At 40.7% G+C, this 18,542-nt stretch overlaps 1 protein-coding gene across 1 annotated transcript in view; it reads left to right on the forward strand.

The window, feature by feature from the left end:
* The first annotated feature begins 229 nt into the window (after positions 1–229).
* Positions 230–18,542, forward strand: part of ZBTB46 (zinc finger and BTB domain containing 46) — a 45,030-nt gene continuing 26,717 nt past the window's right edge. Inside the window, exons 1-2 of the mRNA XM_074157360.1 lie at positions 230–363; positions 8,085–9,054. Coding sequence (XP_074013461.1) covers positions 310–363; positions 8,085–9,054 — 1,024 coding nt within the window. The 5' untranslated portion in view covers positions 230–309. The remainder of the gene's footprint in view (positions 364–8,084; positions 9,055–18,542) is intronic.

Below are 18,542 nucleotides of genomic sequence, written 5' to 3' on the forward strand. Positions count from 1 at the left end.
AGAAGTAACTCTTGCTTATATTGTTGCAAAAAGGTAACCAGGCTTTAGTTAGCTAGAATGTATTGGTGCACTTTGAGTTAACGTTTTCTGGGGTTCATAAGGTCCTAAGTAGGGGTGTTGTAACTGTGAGTTTGGAGAGAAAGGACTTCAAAATAAATCACTGTTCTCAGTAGTCTTGTAGTTTAATGCTAATAACTTCTTCTGGTTTTGTTTTTTGTCATAGTTCCATCTTTCTCCTGCAAGAGTTCACCCCAGTGCTGTTGGAAGGTCGCGGGACAGTGCACTACCTGTGCTGCCCTAGGGCTGTTGATGTCCTCAGCTGTTGTAGGAGAAACACCAGACCTGGAACCCAGTTTGTTACTGGTAAGAAGTAATTGTCTTGGATTTTAATTTTTTGTTTAATATTGAAGTTTGCATGCATTCTCTAACAAAATCACTAAAAAACTTTTCACTGCTTATTAAATTAAGAACGCTGTAGCAAAATGCACATCTCTGATCTAATTTTTTTTTTTTAATTGTTTTTATTATTCTCCTACGTTTAACTTTACAGTTTCTAAATTTCTAATTGCCCTCGTTCCAAAATATGGAGGATAACAGTTTTCCCTTAGCTTTCATTTTCAGACCTGGTTTTCTCTTGAAATTCTTAATGCACTGTCAGAGCTAATGAATGCTAATAATGAAACACCTTCAGAAATCCTGTCTTTTGGTTGCACTTTTGTAGTGTCCAGCTTCTGCACGCTTCAGGTAGATGGTTCGACAGGTCAAAGGCCAAAGCCAAGTCGTTGGTTTAAAGTTTTGGATAGAGAGTGAAGCGTTTAATGATAGCTCCCTGTCATTTTCTGTTCCGCTTATTGGAGTTAGATTTTTCTTGTGGATTGTGTTTGGATTGTGGAAACAAAGCTCTAATGAGGTGGTGAATGACTGGAGGCGTGTAGCGTTTTGTGTGTCCTTATTCTTTTTGCTGAAATTGGCCACCTTTTAATTCCTAAAGGGATTCGGATCTATGTATTTTCATGGTAGAAGCAACTGTAAACTGGTGATATGGTCTTAAACGTGTTGTATTTCCTGGCTCAGTCTAACCCAGACAGACGGGGGGCTGAAATCTCTTTGCCTGCCCTGGGAACTAGTGGTTTGAGCGAGTGATTTCTTTGCTGTTGTGTTCTGGCCCAAGGTGTGACGTTGCTCTGCTGCTGCTGTTTGAACTCTGCTCTTGGACTTTCAGGATTGTAACTACTACAGAGATGCTAAACAGGAATGCTGTTTTAATGCTGTTGATGATGGGTCAGCGTTGGCTTGAAATTGGAGAAATTTTGGTCAATCCTCATCAGGCAGGTGTGAATTGAATTCTTTTAGGAGCTTGGGTGTTTTTTTTTGCCCTACAGTCATAGAGAGTTGAGTGGGCATCTCAAATTTGATAATAAAAATATAACTAGTATTTTTCTTTAAGTTCACTGAAAATGGTTTGCCTCCCAAATTCTTGCCTTTTCTGTAATTGCGTAGTATTTCTCAAACTGAATGAAACTTTTATTTTCTTCCTGTGACTCCTAACCCGTAGGGATGAACGTGTACTGTTGAGCTGTAATTAAACATTCTCATCCCCGGTCATAAGGGAAAAGTGGTACAAAGTTGTTTTCATGAAACTGTGAGTTGTGAGTAACCTCTTTGGCCCAAGGGTCTGGTATGGTCTGTTTACAAACATCTGCCTGTTTCTCTTTGAATTCAGAGTTGTGGTTGGAATGACCAACTTAAACAACGAATTTTCAGTTTCATGAGTCAGAATAGGGTAAAAGAGTTTCTTTTGGCAACTGTTCATTTTCATAAGCTGTTACTTGCATCTACTATGAACAGAGGTGAAAATACAAATGTCATTTTTGGGGGTATCTAGTATCAAAAAACTAAAGCTCTTCTAGAATTGTGTGCTCTTCTTCCTCAAACACACTTAGGAGAAAACACTTTGCTTTTGGAGATTTGTAGTTGTAAAGCTCACAAGCAATGTCTTCACAGGGAGTTCTCATCCATTAATATCTCGAGTCTTCTACTTGCTCTCTCATTTGGAATAACTACAGGTACCGTCCTTTTTGGTTGCTAAGGTTACGTTGGGTTTTTTTTTGTTCTCCATTTTTTTCAACACAGGGCACATGGATAGGAGGAATCCTATGCATTTCTGTTGTCTTTAATTGGGTAAAAGTGAAACTCGTACACGCGCTGTGTCTTGTTGTGCAAGGAGGCGTTTCGAGCCCAATCTCACCTTACAGAGCTCCTTTGCAGAGGAATTTAAAAAATGTTGGAATGTCTTGGGAGTGGAGACATGGACAGGACACAGGGGAAGCAGAGAAGTGGGGTGTGTTTGTTGGGTTTTTTGTGTATAATAAACCATTGGAGTGAATTTGAGTTCTTCCTTAATCTGTTTTTACTTTTCTCTGAAGGGAGAAGGGGGAGGAAACAACACATTTTTGGTTAAATTCCAGTTGGCCTGTTTTCTCTAGGGAGCACAGCGTAGCTGGTGGAGGAGTACACTAGTGAATATTTTGGTACTTCTTAATTTGTGTCCTTAGTATTAAGTGTAGAAACATGTTTAGAAAATTGTAACAGACTAAATGTCATGTAGTTTATATTTTTGATTTCCTTATATTCTGAGAGCAAAAAAGTAAACAAACAAACAAAAACCCCTACCAAAACAAAAAAAAAACCTCTAGGGTGTTTTTTTTTGCCTCTGCTTTCCTTCTGAGTGAAGGGAATTTATTTTTGTCCTTGCTATTTCCCAGGGGACTGTACTGTGGAGGCTTTCATCTGTGTACTCCATTTATTGTCTGTGGCTTTTTGTCAAAATTCAAATAATGCACTGAGTTTTATATGCAACAAATTTGTACCCCTTGATTGTACTGGTGTTAAGATTTTGGTCAGGCAGCTTTTTGTAGGTGCACATGCTGAGAGGTTGGTTTTTCAAGTATTACTGGTTATTTACTTTAAACCCCTTCCAACATGAGGTGAAGATTGTGTTTATTTACTCTTATATCAGGTGATATTCTCGTGTTCAAATAACTGTACTGATAGTGCAAAATAAACAGTTTTCGTAGATACTATATTTGAGTAGCAAAAGTTCATTCTAGCTAGGGTTAAAGATTATATAAATTATTAATGCTTACTTTAAGACCAGATTTTTGACAACATGAAAACTAAGAAGCTGGCCTGTATCTTGGCAGAAGTTTGTGTGAAAGCGATTATTAAATCTGTTCGTGTTTTGTTCTTTTTGCTGTTACATGCAAGTGTTGTTTGTTTAGGGACAATTTTTTTTTTTTAGTTATTTCTGGAAAAGTAATAGACTTGAATTACTGTACTGTCTGCAATTTGACTTATGAAGAAAGCTTGATCTGCTACAATTTATTTTGTGGAAAGTCTACAGACGAGCTTTCATGGTTCATTGGCTTCTTGGAAAGCCGTGTTGTGGCCATGTGCTGTCATCGCAGGCCCAGGCCTAAAGGATTTTAGTAGGTGCTCAACTTTGAAATCCTTCAGTGGACTGAAAAGACCTGAGATAAAACAAAAAAATACATTATTGATCTTTGAGGTTTGTTTCTAAAAAATCTCCACAGTTTATTCCGTCTTTACCACGCTTCCACTAGAAGTTTGAAGGGTACTGCTCTTCTGAATAAATCTTTCCATGAGATCTTTTAAGTGGAGATAAATATCGTTACCAGGAAAAGGGGGGAAAAAAAAACACCCGGCGACAAGCCACAAAACAGCATGAAAAATTGGAACACAAGAGCACAGGGTTTTGAAGCTTCCTGAATTTTTAACTACTAGCAAATTGCCTTAAATTTAACTTGGATTAATTCCCTAGTGATCCTTGACATTAAACGGATGTTCTGGTTTGACATGGGTAGACAGAAAACTAATTAATTCCTCTGAATTTGAGGCATATTTAATTTTCTCCCCCAAAGACCTCTCATTTAAAAGGTACGATGCTGTAACAAATGTTGAATGTGGAACGATGTGTATAAGGTAGCAGACCTTTAGACAGAGGAGGATCAAGACATCTACAATAATAACTGCTGTTTTGGAAGATGTTAAATTTTATTGATGAGACTGAACAGGGGAGTATCCACATCATATGCTTGAAAGCGCTATAATGTGCTCACCTGCCGGTGGAAGGGATGCTGCTCTTTGGGCGTCTTCCCCATTCATCTCTCTCTCTCTTTATACTTAAAGTACTTTGGAACAAGGGCAGGTTGTCTTCCCTTTGCATAGAGGAATGCATATCCTCATTATTTTTACTTGTTTTCTTACATTCATTATATTTTAGAATATCAGGTGGTTTTGCTTTCTTGTCCAAAAGGTACCTACCCATCCTCTGGTTTTGTCCCCAGTGTCCTTGGAAGTGTGGGCATGTAAGATACAAGGACTGTGTGATCTTACTGTAATGACATGCTTTTCTTCATCCGTGGCTTGCCTGGAGGGTGTCTCCTGTCAAGAGCTTGGTGGGTGGGAGGGAGGCCAGTAAGGAATCCTGCACAGATATTTTTTTGTGTGTAAAAATCCCTTGATAGGAAATAGCTGTTCTCTGACTTTCTTTCCTAAAGAGGCTAGCAAGTGCTTCAGCCGTAAGAAGCACCAGATTAGTCAATGCCCAAACCTCAAACTGGTCCAGTCTAAACCAAAGGCAGCAAGAGACAAATAATTTTATCTTGGTTTCTGCCGTAGGCAGCTTAAACAAAGGACAAGGTACATGTAAAATAGACTGTTATCGACAGCGAGGGGGAACCCAGCCCACTGAACTAAGCTGAATAAATACACGAAATAGTAAAGAAATAAAATATCAAGGAATCGGTGTGATTTCCAGGTGAAAAACATTCAAGAAGAAAAGATGTTGTTGCATTAATTCACAAAAGCAGGTGAAGACAGTGACAAATACTCCTGATGCTAAGATGTATTAAATTGAGGAAGAGAAAATTACGCTTGCAGATGTCTTTTTTTTTTTCTTTTTTTTTTTCTTTGTTTTCCCCCTTCCAAACCAGTTTCAGGAAGTTGATGTCTTGGAATATGGATTTTGATACCCGTGAAGGAACAGCAAAAGGCAATGCCGTATCTGAAACCTTCTGATGGCTTTGTAATTGTATGCTCTGAGGTTTTCTCGCGCCTTCCCCTGAATCATGTGGATATGGCAGCTGTTGAAGACAGGATCGGTGATGGACAACTCGCTTTATCCTGTGTGGCAATTCATATTTCCTGAGGGGACTATGCTGACTCTTCAGCTCGTAGAAGTAGATGCAGTCGTGGTTTCTGGAATAAAGACAAAACTGAACTGTCATTCTGCCTTAAGAGGTGGTTCTCTCAAACGTGAAGATGGTGCAAAGTGGTGGCAGCCACCTTCTGAGCCCAGGCTGGAGCCCTGCTATGCTGCCTGGCTCTGGCACAACCTTTTCAGGCCAAACACCTGAAAAATCAGTTGTTTGTTGGTTTTCTCCTTGCTCCCTGACTCTGATTCTTAGTTGGATTTTTCTTTCTTTATTTCATTTGTTTATTTGAGATGGAGGTGGCTTTGCTGTGAGAACTTGATTGGAGGTCTCTGGGCGGATTTCAATGGTAAATAGGCAGTGTCATTAGATAGTGCAGGGTTACACTGTTACTGACCTCTTCCAGTTCAAATTAAAAAATAGAAAATAAAAAATTAGCTTCTTCCTGCGTTCTGTGCTTAATTCTGTAGGAAAGCTGTATGAATTTGAAATACATAAACAACAGTTCAGCCTGTTTGTGTTGCAGGAACATGGTCCTTCCTCTCTTGGGGGAAGCAAACGCTTCTCAATGATCAGGGACCAGCTGGTCTTGAAAATTAGCATTTCTGACACTGCCGAAGAGACAGCTCCGTTCTTGCGGAACCGGAGAAGCTCGTGCAGGCAATATTGCATAACTTGAACTTTTGAATCATCAGGTGGCTCTCTAGAAGGGAGGTCTCACGTCATGTATGTTCTGTGGGCTGAGAGGTTGTTTTCTAACCAATAGCGTTGGCCAGACTGTAGCTATTGTGCTCCTGTAGATGATAATAATAGCACAGACTAGGGAAGGGGGCAGAGATCTTAGGGATCCATATCCCACGGTATGGGAAACCCACTTGCAGGTGTCAAGAAACTTTCTTAATCGTGGCTGTCCTAGGACCTCCCGCTGCTGAGATCTGAACAGATGGGACTGAAGTTGTGTTTGAACTTGATGTATGTTAGAGAGTTGCTCCAAGCTCACGTCAGCCTCCTTACTGACAGTGCTTGTATTTAACCACGTACTCTTCAAGACCATAAGACCTCAGAAATACAGTGATTCTGGTTTTTATCAGCAACCACCCGTAGCCAGGCTTCTGATGTGTGTGCCTGCCTGTAATTACATTCAGAATCTGGTCTTGTCAGCACATCCCAGTTTTACAGTTGTATGTTGACATGTGAACCCACATATCCATTTTACAGTTGGAACTTCTTATGTTGGAACAAATTGAAGCTTTTGAGAGAAAGGAGTAGATATCCTTCCCGTTGTATGGCAGCTTGGTGCTCTTAATTAGTTGGATCATTAAACCACTGTTGTAAACAGGGTATATAAATCTTGATAGTAAGTTCCAAATAAGTGGAATAAGCTAGATAAAATGGCAGAAATTAATGCCGAGGAATTTGTAAAGCTGTGGCAGCAAAGGCAAGTGTGGAATTGCAAAGGTAGTAACTGCTGAGGTCCGGTGTCGTGGACGGGACTTCATCGGTCTGTTTGGGTGCTGGCAGTCTCCATCCTTAACACCCTGAGCGTTGGGAGCTTGAAGTCGTCTCACTTGAGACACAGAACGTGTTGATGCTCCTGACATCAGCGAAGTGTTACCTTGGGAGGTGAAGGGCAGGGAGTTTCCGATGACGCCCCATGGACAGGAGATGAAGCTGCGTGGCAGGAGGAACTTACTGAAGGCTGCCAGAAATGTATGTACCCGCTCGTCCGTGTCGATACATTGCTTCTCTCCTATTTGTGCTTTGCAGGTGGGATAAAATTCAATCTGAAAATATTAGCACTACTGATTACTATCAACATATCCACTTTTAAGACCTTTTTTTCCTGTTTCGGGGTGTAAGAGGAGGATAATTTGGAGCATAACTTCCAGGACATGGGTCTCTGTCATGCTGCTGGCACTAACCAGCCATTTTTGGATAATACTGTCAAATTTTATGAAAGGTGATGAAAAGTCCTGTGAATTCTTCTCGGCTTGGTGGATTCTTTGTTATTTTGGTCATAAGCATCCTTTCTAAACGTGAATGTTCAGGTCATTATTAGAATTTCTCTACCGAATAGCTTAGGTTGTGAGGTTAACTTGGAGATGTAAAGCCAAGGAAATAACACGGTTTATTACAAAGTTAAAAATCATCTGCTTATAAGTAGTTATGCTTCAAATAACATTAATTTCATAGTTCTGATTTGTTGCCAGTTTAGTTTGGGTGGGGGCTTAACATTTTGTGATCTGTGGTCTTGGATTTGCCTGTTGCTCTTCTGACTTGAGTATTTATAGCCCCTCAACGGCAATATAGGGAGGGAAATAGCTGGTTTCAATTGGCTTTTGCTGTCTGAGGAGTTCAGCATTTCAGTGTGTTACACATAATGCTGGTTCCCTTGAGGAAATTGTGTTACAGAGTGCTCTTCAATAGTTTGCCTCCATCAGCGTCGTTTCAAGTGGAGTATCTCTTTCAAAACCAAACTTTACTGAACCCAAACAGTAAAAAAAAACAAAAAACAACTGACAGCTGTTTTACCCAAGTAACTTAAGACAGGTTTTCTTAAAAGTCTGTAGTAATTTAAAGGAGTGTTTCTCTGGGATGTTACGAGCCACTGGAGGATTGAGCTTCAAATCTAGTCCCTTTTAATGTAAGTTATCTGAAGTCTGGTAAAAATAAGCTGCATCGTGTAATGAATGTGTGGTCTTTCTAGGCAGCGGTTGTATTTTGTGGTATTCTTTCAAGATGAACCTGTTACTTAATTTGGTACAACTCGGGGTTTGTCTCAGTCTTTGAAAAACGCGTCTGTGAGCTTGTATTGGATTTGGTAATACTGTCATTTCCTTCCCCATACAGGACTTGTGGAAGAGGAAACACAAAGATTTCCAAATGAATAACCGAAAGGAAGATATGGAGATCGCTTCCCACTACCGTCATCTGCTGCGTGAGCTTAACGAGCAGAGGCAACACGGCATCCTCTGCGACGTCTGCATTATCGTGGAGGGGAAGATATTTAAGGCTCACAAAAACGTTCTGCTGGGGAGCAGTCGCTACTTCAAAACACTGTACTGCCAGGTACAGAAAACCTCCGACCAGGCCACCGTCACCCATTTGGACATTGTAACTGCACAGGGCTTCAAAGCCATCATTGACTTCATGTATTCCGCACACCTAGCGCTGACCAGCCGGAACGTCATTGAGGTGATGTCAGCCGCGAGCTATCTGCAGATGACGGATATCGTACAGGCCTGCCACAATTTCATAAAAGCAGCTCTCGACATCAGCATAAAGTCTGATGCCTCGGACGACCTCGTCGATTATGAACTGGGAGCCCCTTCCAGCAGCAGCACGGATGCGTTGATCTCGGCGGTGGTAGCTGGCAGGAGTATATCGCCCTGGTTGGCGCGGAGAACGAGCCCGGCAAACTCTTCTGGAGATTCAGCTATCGCCAGCTGCCACGAAGGAGGGAGTACTTACGGAAAAGAGGATCAAGAACCAAAACCGGAGAGCCACGAAGACATTTCATCCCAGTCTCTTTGGTCTAGTGACATGGGCTATGGGTCTTTACGTATCAAAGAGGAACAGGTTTCGCCGTCGCATTACGGAGGGAGTGAACTACATTCTGCCAAGGATAGTGCAATACAGAATGCCTTCTCAGAACAAGGAGTAGGGGATGGCTGGCAACCCACCGGGCGCAGGAAGAACAGGAAAAATAAAGAAACTGTGCGACATATTACGCAGCAGGTGGAGGATGACAGCAGGGCAAGTTCTCCAATGCCATCTTTTTTACCTGCCTCAGGATGGCCGTACAGCAGTCGAGACCCAAGTAAGTCATTCTTCTGGTTTTTGTGGCTGAAATTAAAAACGTAGAGTTAATTAGATCTTTTTATGGTATGATCTTCTCAGTCTCTGAAATATATTAGCTTGCCAGAAAGTGAAAAATGTAGAAACCTGTGTTGCCAGCAATTCAAAAGACCCAAGCGCCGTATGGTTCAGTCGAGCACCTTAGTGTCACAGAACTGCAGGCTGGTTCTCCTGCGAAAGAAACTGGTAGTTTTGAGAATGGCCTAAATCACCCCCCAAACCCACCATTATAATTGTTGGAATTAATGAGAGAAAAGGTTTTGGAATTTATTTTAGCAGGTGTGCAAACTGGTGTCAAGGTTGAAGACTTTTCCTTGCACAGTATATTGATAATGTAATTACCCCCCACAGAGGTGTAATTTAGTCTCAACGATACTGTCTTCCTAATATTCAGGTGTCGCTTTCTCACGTGTAAGAAAATCCCCATAGCTTGTTGCTGGTAATGGCAAGACAAGTGTTTGGCAGCTCTTAAGAATAATGTGGTTTTTTGAGGTACTACTAAGGCTTAAAATGTATTTTGATGTGTGACTGCTTGTAGTCTGAGATGAGTGGCTGCTCTTAAAATGTATAGCCAGGGAGAAAAATGTTTTCTTGCCTTCTTTTGCATCTTCAGTAGTTATTTTTTCTTCTCAAGATAACAGTCCAATTTGAGTCATTAATCACTGGTGGTTAATAGATCCAGGAATGCTACTGATGTCGGGTTTGGGTGGGTGTTTTTTCCTAAGGACTTCAAGGGAGTGTGGTATTAAACTCCCTTTAGCTGACTTGAAGAACTTTGTCTGTGCTGTGAGTTAGCCTGGGTTTCATCACATACCAGAGTCCAAGTTGGCCGGGAGAAGGGTGTGTGAGATTATATACCCTTATGTTGCCAAATTCAGATGGAAAAAAGCAACATGAATAGTACTGAAAGTCTGAAGAGTCTTTATGGGCTGAAAAAGGATGTTTAAGTTGCTTACATACAGAAGTTTAAATGTGGTTTTCATTGAATGGGTAACTCTCTACAAATGTCTTTAGATTTATTATGTTTTACAGTTATCTGCTGCAGCGTGCTTGCGTGTAATTATTCTAATTAGCTGATGATAAAATCTAAACAATGTCAGTTAGAAGAAAAATGCGAGATAACTTAAGATAACAGTGATTTATGACGAATCCTTTTTTATAATGCCTGTATTTTAGGATTGTTTTGAATGCAGATTCAGCGTGGATTGCCTGGCTTGCTGTTCACATGCAAATATTTTTCATTTTCACAGAATCCTGTAAAAATAACTCAGTCATTTGTACTGTCTATGAGGTGGGGGGGTTTGGGCAGGTTTGTGACACAAACGACTCGTATTGGAGCGACTGCAGAGACACAACTGCGGCTCTGATCCTCGTAGCTAACTGGTTATAGATTGAATGCCTTTAAACTACTGAAAACAGTGCAAAATAGAAGAGATTGTGTTACAGGAAGCTAGGTCTAGATTGATGTCTAGATTACTTAATTCCTAATTGTTAAGGAATTAAATAGAAGTGGCCTTTTTCTTTACAGCTGTTTGCAGATGAGAGGAAGATGGGTTTCTAGTGTTGACTCAGTGCAGTGCTGAGACAGCACATCAGCAGGCACAATCAGATTATTTGTTCCAAATCTTGTCTTAAATGCGATTTCCAATAAAAGAGGTGTTTCTCATGACGGAAAAGGGAAAGCGGAGTGGTGGTGGTTGGGGGAATAGTTTTGATATTTCACCAGTGCTGGTAAAGCAAAAGGAAAAGCTGAATAGCAGCACTTCTCACTGTCTAGAACGAGAAGGATGCCAGAACCGAACAGGCTGTGCATATTGGCAGTGTCCAGCCTGTCTGGTGGCTGCCCTGAGAGCAGCGTCTGGAGTAAAAGTAGCCATGCTGAGCACGGAGGGTGTTTGGAGACTGTGCTGCTTGTGGTTTCCTTTCCCTGTGTTGACCATCTGGAGAGGGGAGCAGAGATGAAATTCTCCTTTCTGCCCAGCTGAAAATGGATGTTTCTCTGTGCCGAGGGGCCTGAGCTCCTGGGACGGATGCGTCTCTGCATGCTCAGGGGAAGCACACAGGAGGAGCCCTGCCTGCATTTTAGGTTGAATTTTCTTGTCTTCTGGGGGCTTTTTGGGTATGAATTTGGAGGATTTGAGATCTGTGTGTGTTCAGTTTCAGTTAACACTTGGACATCTTGTCAGCAGCAAGGCTCTTGTGTGCGGGTGTGTGTTGATGTGGTTTGGGTGAAATCAGAGTTGGTCGCTCAGCTAAGGTTTCTTCTCTTTTTTGGTGTGTAGTGAGACCATCCCCGCTATCCCAAACCATCACTGCCTTGATCCCTACAAGCAGTAGGGTCTTTTGGTCTCACATTGATATTTCCCATCTCCAGCAGGTGGAAGCAACCCTCTTGTGAACTGCTCCGTCTCCCAAGTTGCCAACCTTAGGGGTTCTTTGCTTAGGTTGCGTATTGGTACCCCAGCTTCTTCCCTCTCCTGCCAGAATTCAGAATAGTGTAGGGGTGATGCAAACTTAGCTCCTACACGTGAAAAAAAAGTTGATTCTCTTGTGTGAAACTAGATAATGGCAAGTGTCTGCACCGTGTAATGCGTATTTGGGATGTGTTTAAATTTCAGCTTGAAGTTGTCTTTGATTTAGTAGTGTCAGGCTTCATTCTTTAAAACAGACTTCATAGTCTAGGGCTCTTTTTACCTCGTTTATTTAGAAGTGTCCCTATCCGTATTGTTCATAGCTGAGATGAAAAGGTACTCGTTTGCTGAGGAAATGGGTGGTGAATGTTCTTTCATAAGTAGCTAAGAGGAAGAAAGTCACCTAAAACTCTTTGTTCTTTGAGGCTCATTCACTTTTCTGATCTAATCAGTTATTTTAAGATACTGCTTGTTCAGTCTGGAAGCCCTCATTGTGGGATAATTTGGGTGCCATTTGCAAATGTCTCTGTACTGGAGGACTAATGCACGCCTTCTGGTAATGGAAGAGCTGATTTAGGAGTGTCCATTTTAAAAGTTCAGCGTTAGTGTCTTCCTCCTGAAATTGTGCAAGATACTCACTTGGCCTTGCTTGTGAGCAGCGTTGCATTTCACCAACCCGCAGGCAATGTTTTTTTGGAAGGTGGGTCTTGCACGTAACCATTGCATCACCCTTTTAATTCAGTGATTATTTGGGGCAATATACTCCACAAATTACAACTACTCTTCTACTGTTATATTATACAGGATTACTTAATTGATGGTATGTTACAAAGAAGCACATTGCAGTCACTGAAACTTTGCTTTTGAAACACCTAAGAGCTCATTTACACTCGGTAGTGGTGCTTCTTTCAGTGAGAAACATGTTCTCATCAATACGGGCAGTGTAGTAAAGTGTCCCACATATGTAACTAGACTGTACTTAAATATGAATCAGTGGGGCCTCAAAAAGACACAGATTTTTTTTTTTTTTTAATTGAAAGGTTAAGAAAATCCTATCCGAATCACTTGATTCTTTTCCAGATGCTGGGGGATGCCGCTGAGAGTCTTTGAATTTGATCACATTATGGATTAAAATAAAAAGGAGTGTCTGGAGTAATCTTATTAATGGTAGTCTAACATAATGGAAATAGCAACTGAAACAAGAGATTCTTAATGTCTGCCATGAAGAGTGTATCTTCATCCAAGAAAGAATTATCAAATAGGATTTGCAAAAGAATCCAAACTAAGTCGAGACGGTAGACTGAGAACGTGATTAAGCTCTCAGTTTCAAGAGGGTGGTGTCAGTCAAGCACTAAGAGTGATGAGACCATCTTTTCATGCTAGTTTCAATCTGTTAATTTGGATTCTCAGTTTAGCATAAAACACATTAGCTTTTTTCTTTCTCATCCTGTTTGGGTTGTTCAGGATGTCAGTCTGTCACTCCTCGTATAAAACTTTCATATATGTTTTCCTCACCAAGCCGCACTAACTTGGAACAGCGATTCTCCAAAGTAAACTGAAGGATGGGTTTTTATAAATAATAACTTTCTTCATAACTGAGCCAAGAAGAATTTCCTCCACAGACTTGCCAAAATAACAGGTCTGCCTTTTATTTTAACCTTTCTTTTTGAATTCCGTAGGTTTTCTAAAGAAACATATTGCTGTTTGCTAGTCTTGGTATCGAAGATGCTTATGAAATTCAGAAGTAGTCTTGTACCTTGAGCATCTTCATTTTCCTTAGGTTGCTGTTCCTTTAACGTTGCTGGATAAAGTTTTTACGGGATTACACGTCCTGAGTGCACAGGCTTCAGGATTGGGTGGTATTTTAAAGGCTCTTGCTAGAAGAGGACAGTTATCTTCACTAGAAGAGTTGTTAACGCTAGCGAAATGTTGCTGGTTTTGCCTCTTCATATAATGGAAAACTCTGTCACTTTGGAGGGTGTCTTTTGAAGAATTTATTGATGGTTTTATTAATGTGTTAGTTCAAACATAGTAGTTATGATTCAGGAATTTATTTCTAAGGAAATACTCCCACACATCTTCTGAGTGTTTGCAACCTAAAGCTGCGAGTGAATTTCTGTGTGCCAATTGACTGTGAAATGAAGCTAATTATTTTCAAAACAAACCAGTCATTTTTAAAGATGCTACAGTTTGGGAACTTCTTGCTTTACTTTAATTACATGTAGTGAAATTGTTGCACTCTGTAAAAAAAGAGCTTCAGGGTTTAAGTAATCCCAGAGCAGTGACCTTCACGGGGAGGATGGACAGGACTTTGCTGTGCCTGTCTGGCTTTGCAGAGTTCCAAGTTCCTTTAAAGATTTTGATGGGAAAATATTAACGATGCACAAGTTTCCTCCCTCGTGGAGAGGAGACGTTCAAGCTCGTCGTTTTCCAATGACACACTGTGATTTCCGTGCCTGCTGCAGGGAGTTGTGCTACTGGCTCTCGGGGAAGAGGGGAGACAGCTGGTGCCGTAAGCCTTTTCCTCTCCCTGCTTCTGTCTCGGTTTCTAGAGAGCAAACGATGATACAGGAGCTGCTGGCGAGCGCAGATGTTTAGCACTTGGATCATATAGTGAGCTTATATTTCGGAAGGCTTCAGAGGGAGGCAAGAAAGAGCTCTGTCTAGATGAACTCTCAGCTAATTCTGTGCAGGTGAGGTCTGGACCTGTCCGAGTAGAGGTAGGTGAATGTGTAGATTGTCTTATTATAGGATGATTTTATTCTTGCAAAAGAAGTCTTTTTCTCAGCAAGCTCCCAGGCTTCCAGTAACTTTCACCTTTTCAATGCAAATCTTCAAATCTTTCCTCAAATCTTTCAATTATTTTTTTTTTTTTAGTAGTAGTAGTATTTTTTTTAAAAAACAACGACAATTCCATTGTTTCTATTCTGATATTTGGCAAGTGTATTAGTCCAAGTAGTGGAATAAAGGTCCTGCACAATGAGAAGAGGCAAAAAATGAGCATGAAGTTTGTATTCAAGATTCAGATGTTTAAGGAACTCTTAAGATTTTTTGTTCTGCAAAACCTGTATAACACTTATGCCTTTACATGATGCTTCATAAATAATCTGAAGGGCTGAAGGGGTAGCGTTTAAAAAAAGAAGAAAAAAAGATCTGCAGGCTAGCACTGAAGGATTAATATTAATGAATAAGTAAAGAAAATGCAGCATGAACGAGTTCAGAAGGAATGGGGCTTTGCAGTCGGTGAATGGAGGCTGTTTGGTGTGAAGGATGATGCCAATATGGAATAGAGCTAGGGAAAGCGAAGGGGGGGGTAGGTGGTACAGGAGAGAAGAGTATGTAAGGAATGGGAAGAGGGATAATAGAAAAACAGAGCTGAGAACAAGTTCTGAGAACAAAGAGGCTGGATTTGTTGTAGTAGAGGTGGTATCTGAGACAGACTGAGAGAGCAAGGCTAAACCAGAACGTGTCTGTGCCAGGAATACCTGTTGAGCGTTAAGGCACAATGAATTAATTGATTTTTAGGCTTCTCTACCCAGCTGTTCCCATTAGAGGTGGATAAACCTTACTGAGACTCTCTCCTGTACAGTCATTCCTCGCTATTCTAAACTTTTGCAGCCCAATATTAAAATCCTCTTGCTTCAGTGCAGCTGCAGTGGTGAATATTGGTGCTCCTCTGCCTCGCCAGTCTCCTGTTAGTGGCAGACTGAGCCATCTGCCCTGACCTTTACAAAACTTCTTTCCCTGCTCCTCAAAAAGTGTATGAAAAGCATATTTTTTGAGACATGGCATCACATATTTGATATTCACTATTCAGTTTGTCTAAAATAAAGATATATTGGTAAATTGTGGATTTTTATGGGACGAAAACAAATGTACTGAAGGAGATGCTAAGGGAAGTCGTAGTAGGTAGACTGAAAGTGCACAGCATTGAAATGATGTACGTAGAGTGGCAGCTGAAAAAATCCCTGGGACAGAATCCAGACATTTATTCTTCCTTTAAATGGATTGTGCTTTGAAAAGACGTAGTCTCCAATCCATCTCCCATGGTCTGAGTTCTAGTTGCAGTGTAAAAAAACTTAAGGCAAGGGTTTAAGTATTTGTTACAGCCATGAATGAAAACCAGGCTGGTTAAAATTTCAGTTGTCAGATTATTATCTGATATCCTAAACCAACGCAGGCTCTAATTTTAATAGTTTTCTACTGTTAGTTCATCGTTTAGATCATTTATGCTCAATTTTGGAATGATCACTTTTTAAGGAGGATAAATGTTTTGGATTAAAACATTCACTTTATTGAAAAGGTGTTGGAGTATTTTTGAGGGTAGGCAATAGTAAATTACAAATTGCCTGCCACTTGGAAAATTAAGTTAATTACTGCATTTTTCCACCTGCTTTTCATGAAATTGTAGTCATGGGGCAGGGTGTTAAAATTTCCTTTGCTACGACTGAGGAGGGTTTAATGATGCTTTTATTGGGGAGATATTTCGATGCCTTAAGCAGTGGTAGTCAGCGATGCCAGGCTTTCTTTCTCAGCCAGAGCTGGAGGGGTTACAGATTTGTGCTGTAATGCCACCCCCAGAATTCTTTCTTAGCACCAAAATCAGCTTAGCCCGAGTTCTGCATTCCTCTGGCTTAACGGAGCTGCCCAGGTTTCCTGACCGTCTCTGGTACTCTCTTCATGTGCGTGAAGTTTACTGCGTGGAGGTGGCTACTACTTGCAGCAAAATGCAAAACCAAGCAAACAAAAAAACCCACCCCAAAACACGACCCGCTGACCTCCGCGTCCATGTGCTGAATTTTGCAGACACATTGCCGAGAGTGCTCGCTGAATAATTCGGGTTCTCTGTATCGCCGGAGTTACAGGCTAACGAAATTATTAGGACGCAGCCTTTGCAGGAATAAGTCTTTTGAGTCTGTGTTATTAAAGGGTTAGGTCAGGTTATTTTCAAGTCTGGAACCGAAAATCATTGCTTTAAACCCAGACACTGATTCCCTGGCTACACCCTGGCTTTAAAATGGTTCCACCCTAAACCAGCTTTAGCTCAAAGCTCAGTGTCTGTTTCCTTTCCCCACCCTGCATTCCATTTTCCCCAGGCTCCAAAGCCCTCCTCCTCCTCTTCCTCCTCCCTATGGTAACAGCCCTGATTCTGTTAAGCTGCTTTAACTCCAGAGATCAGGGGCATTTACCCTCTCTTGAGTGCCTGTCTCGCTATTTTAGTTGTTCCTCGTGCCAAGGTTACACTTGGCTCATCTTTACAGAGATCGTAACTTTTCCAAAACAATTTTTTTTTACCCTTTTTTTGTTTCATTACTGAAATCAGAAGTAAGAAATCAAGAAGCTTTTAGAATTCTAAACATCAAAAAAAAAATTCTAGTCCTACTTTGCAATCATCGCTGTTCAGGACTTTCACTTTCCTACTGGAAGTGTTGATTTTGCATTAAAACATAGTAGGAATTCATTCTTTAGATGCAGTGTCTAAGAATCAAAACCAAAAGCTAACTAAAAACTGACTTTGCTGTATTGCTCTCAGATTTTGTTTGTATTTTTTTTTTACATTTCTTACAGGCAGTTGTTTCAAAAGGTAAATATTTGTTCTTGAGGATTTTCAAAGGCGATAGCTCAGCATCTTGTCACACCACGAGTACTAGTGTTCATATTTAATGTGATACTTGAATGTTATATTTCTGTCCCTTCATGTTTCTGTCTATTCGTGTGCAGATGTGCAGCAAGAGACATTCTCTGCTGTTGCTCAGTACAGAGACAAACATCAGTCCTTTTACTGCCTGAGTTATGAGACTTAGAAAAAGAGGTGAAGCTCGCAGTCAACCTTAATATTTTTAAAGAGATAGTCTGTCCGTTTTGGAGAAATAAGAATGTGACTTAAGGTATTTCTGCGCTGCTCAGTCTTTCCTGCTTCTGTAAGGACCGCTTTATTATTCCATTTTACAATAATTTCAAAAATAATGAACTCATCCAGTTTATCTGTTGCTGTCCTCTTTGGATTCGGGTGTTTTGTTGTATCTCGTTTTGGGGAAGATCAGTTGAGTGCCCAGGTTGAGTCGAGGTCACTAACCAACAAACAGAACAAACACCTGCGTTTGGGGCCAGGAGCTCCTTTTGGTGACGCAGCCCACAGAAAAATATCTGCAGAATTCAATGTTAGAGAAACAAATATGACTGGAAAGAGATAAAAATTTATTTCTATTTTTTTTTTCGGGTACCTGGGGCAGTGGGGGGAATTTTCCAGTTGGTATTTGTACACTGATTACTGTTTTGAGGAAAACATAGATGGAGATATACTTGTGCTTTTAGAATACCACTGCAGAAACAGCAATATAAAACCAGGTCATATTTGTGTAGAACAAGCCTGTTTTATTTTAGAAATACTATTTTAGAGATATTTAGGAGACTCTTTCTATTGGTAAAACATATAAACATATATGGGGAACAACCTATGGCTGTAGGCTTGAAAATTATATTCAAGCCTGTATGGTAAATGCTGCCTTTGATCTGGCACAGCCCCCCCTCCACCCCAAGCCCTCTGGAACAGTAACAGCACTGGAAATGTGCAGTTTTCTGCAGGATGGTGTTTCTCAGCAACTCGAATCCTGCAGCACAGGACAGTGTCCCGCGTCACCCCGCTTTGAATCACAGCTCAGAAGCTGTAGGAGGTCTCAAACCTGGAAGAAGAGATTTGGGAAGCGCAGTCTGAAGGAGACCACGTTTTTGATTCCATAAGGATTCACTTAGGATATCGTACAGTCTTTAGCATAAAGGCAGTTTTTAATGGTCATAGAAGTTGTGGTTAAATATCTGTGTTTCCCTGATAGTTTCCTGACTTCTGAAATTGGAGCTTATTTTGAATGCTGCACACATTTATTATATCCACGTGTATACTATTATGTTTATAAAACAGTGCTAATCAAAACCAATATAGCTCATGGCATTGCTTCTCTATGTAAATATTACAGTATGTGAGAATGCTGGGGTTTGCTTAACAAACAGTAACATTTTTGAAGGATTTCTGTTAGAAAGG

Source organism: Numenius arquata, chromosome 12 (genome assembly GCF_964106895.1).
Source record: "Numenius arquata chromosome 12, bNumArq3.hap1.1, whole genome shotgun sequence".
NCBI classification, from domain to species: Eukaryota; Metazoa; Chordata; class Aves; order Charadriiformes; family Scolopacidae; genus Numenius; species Numenius arquata.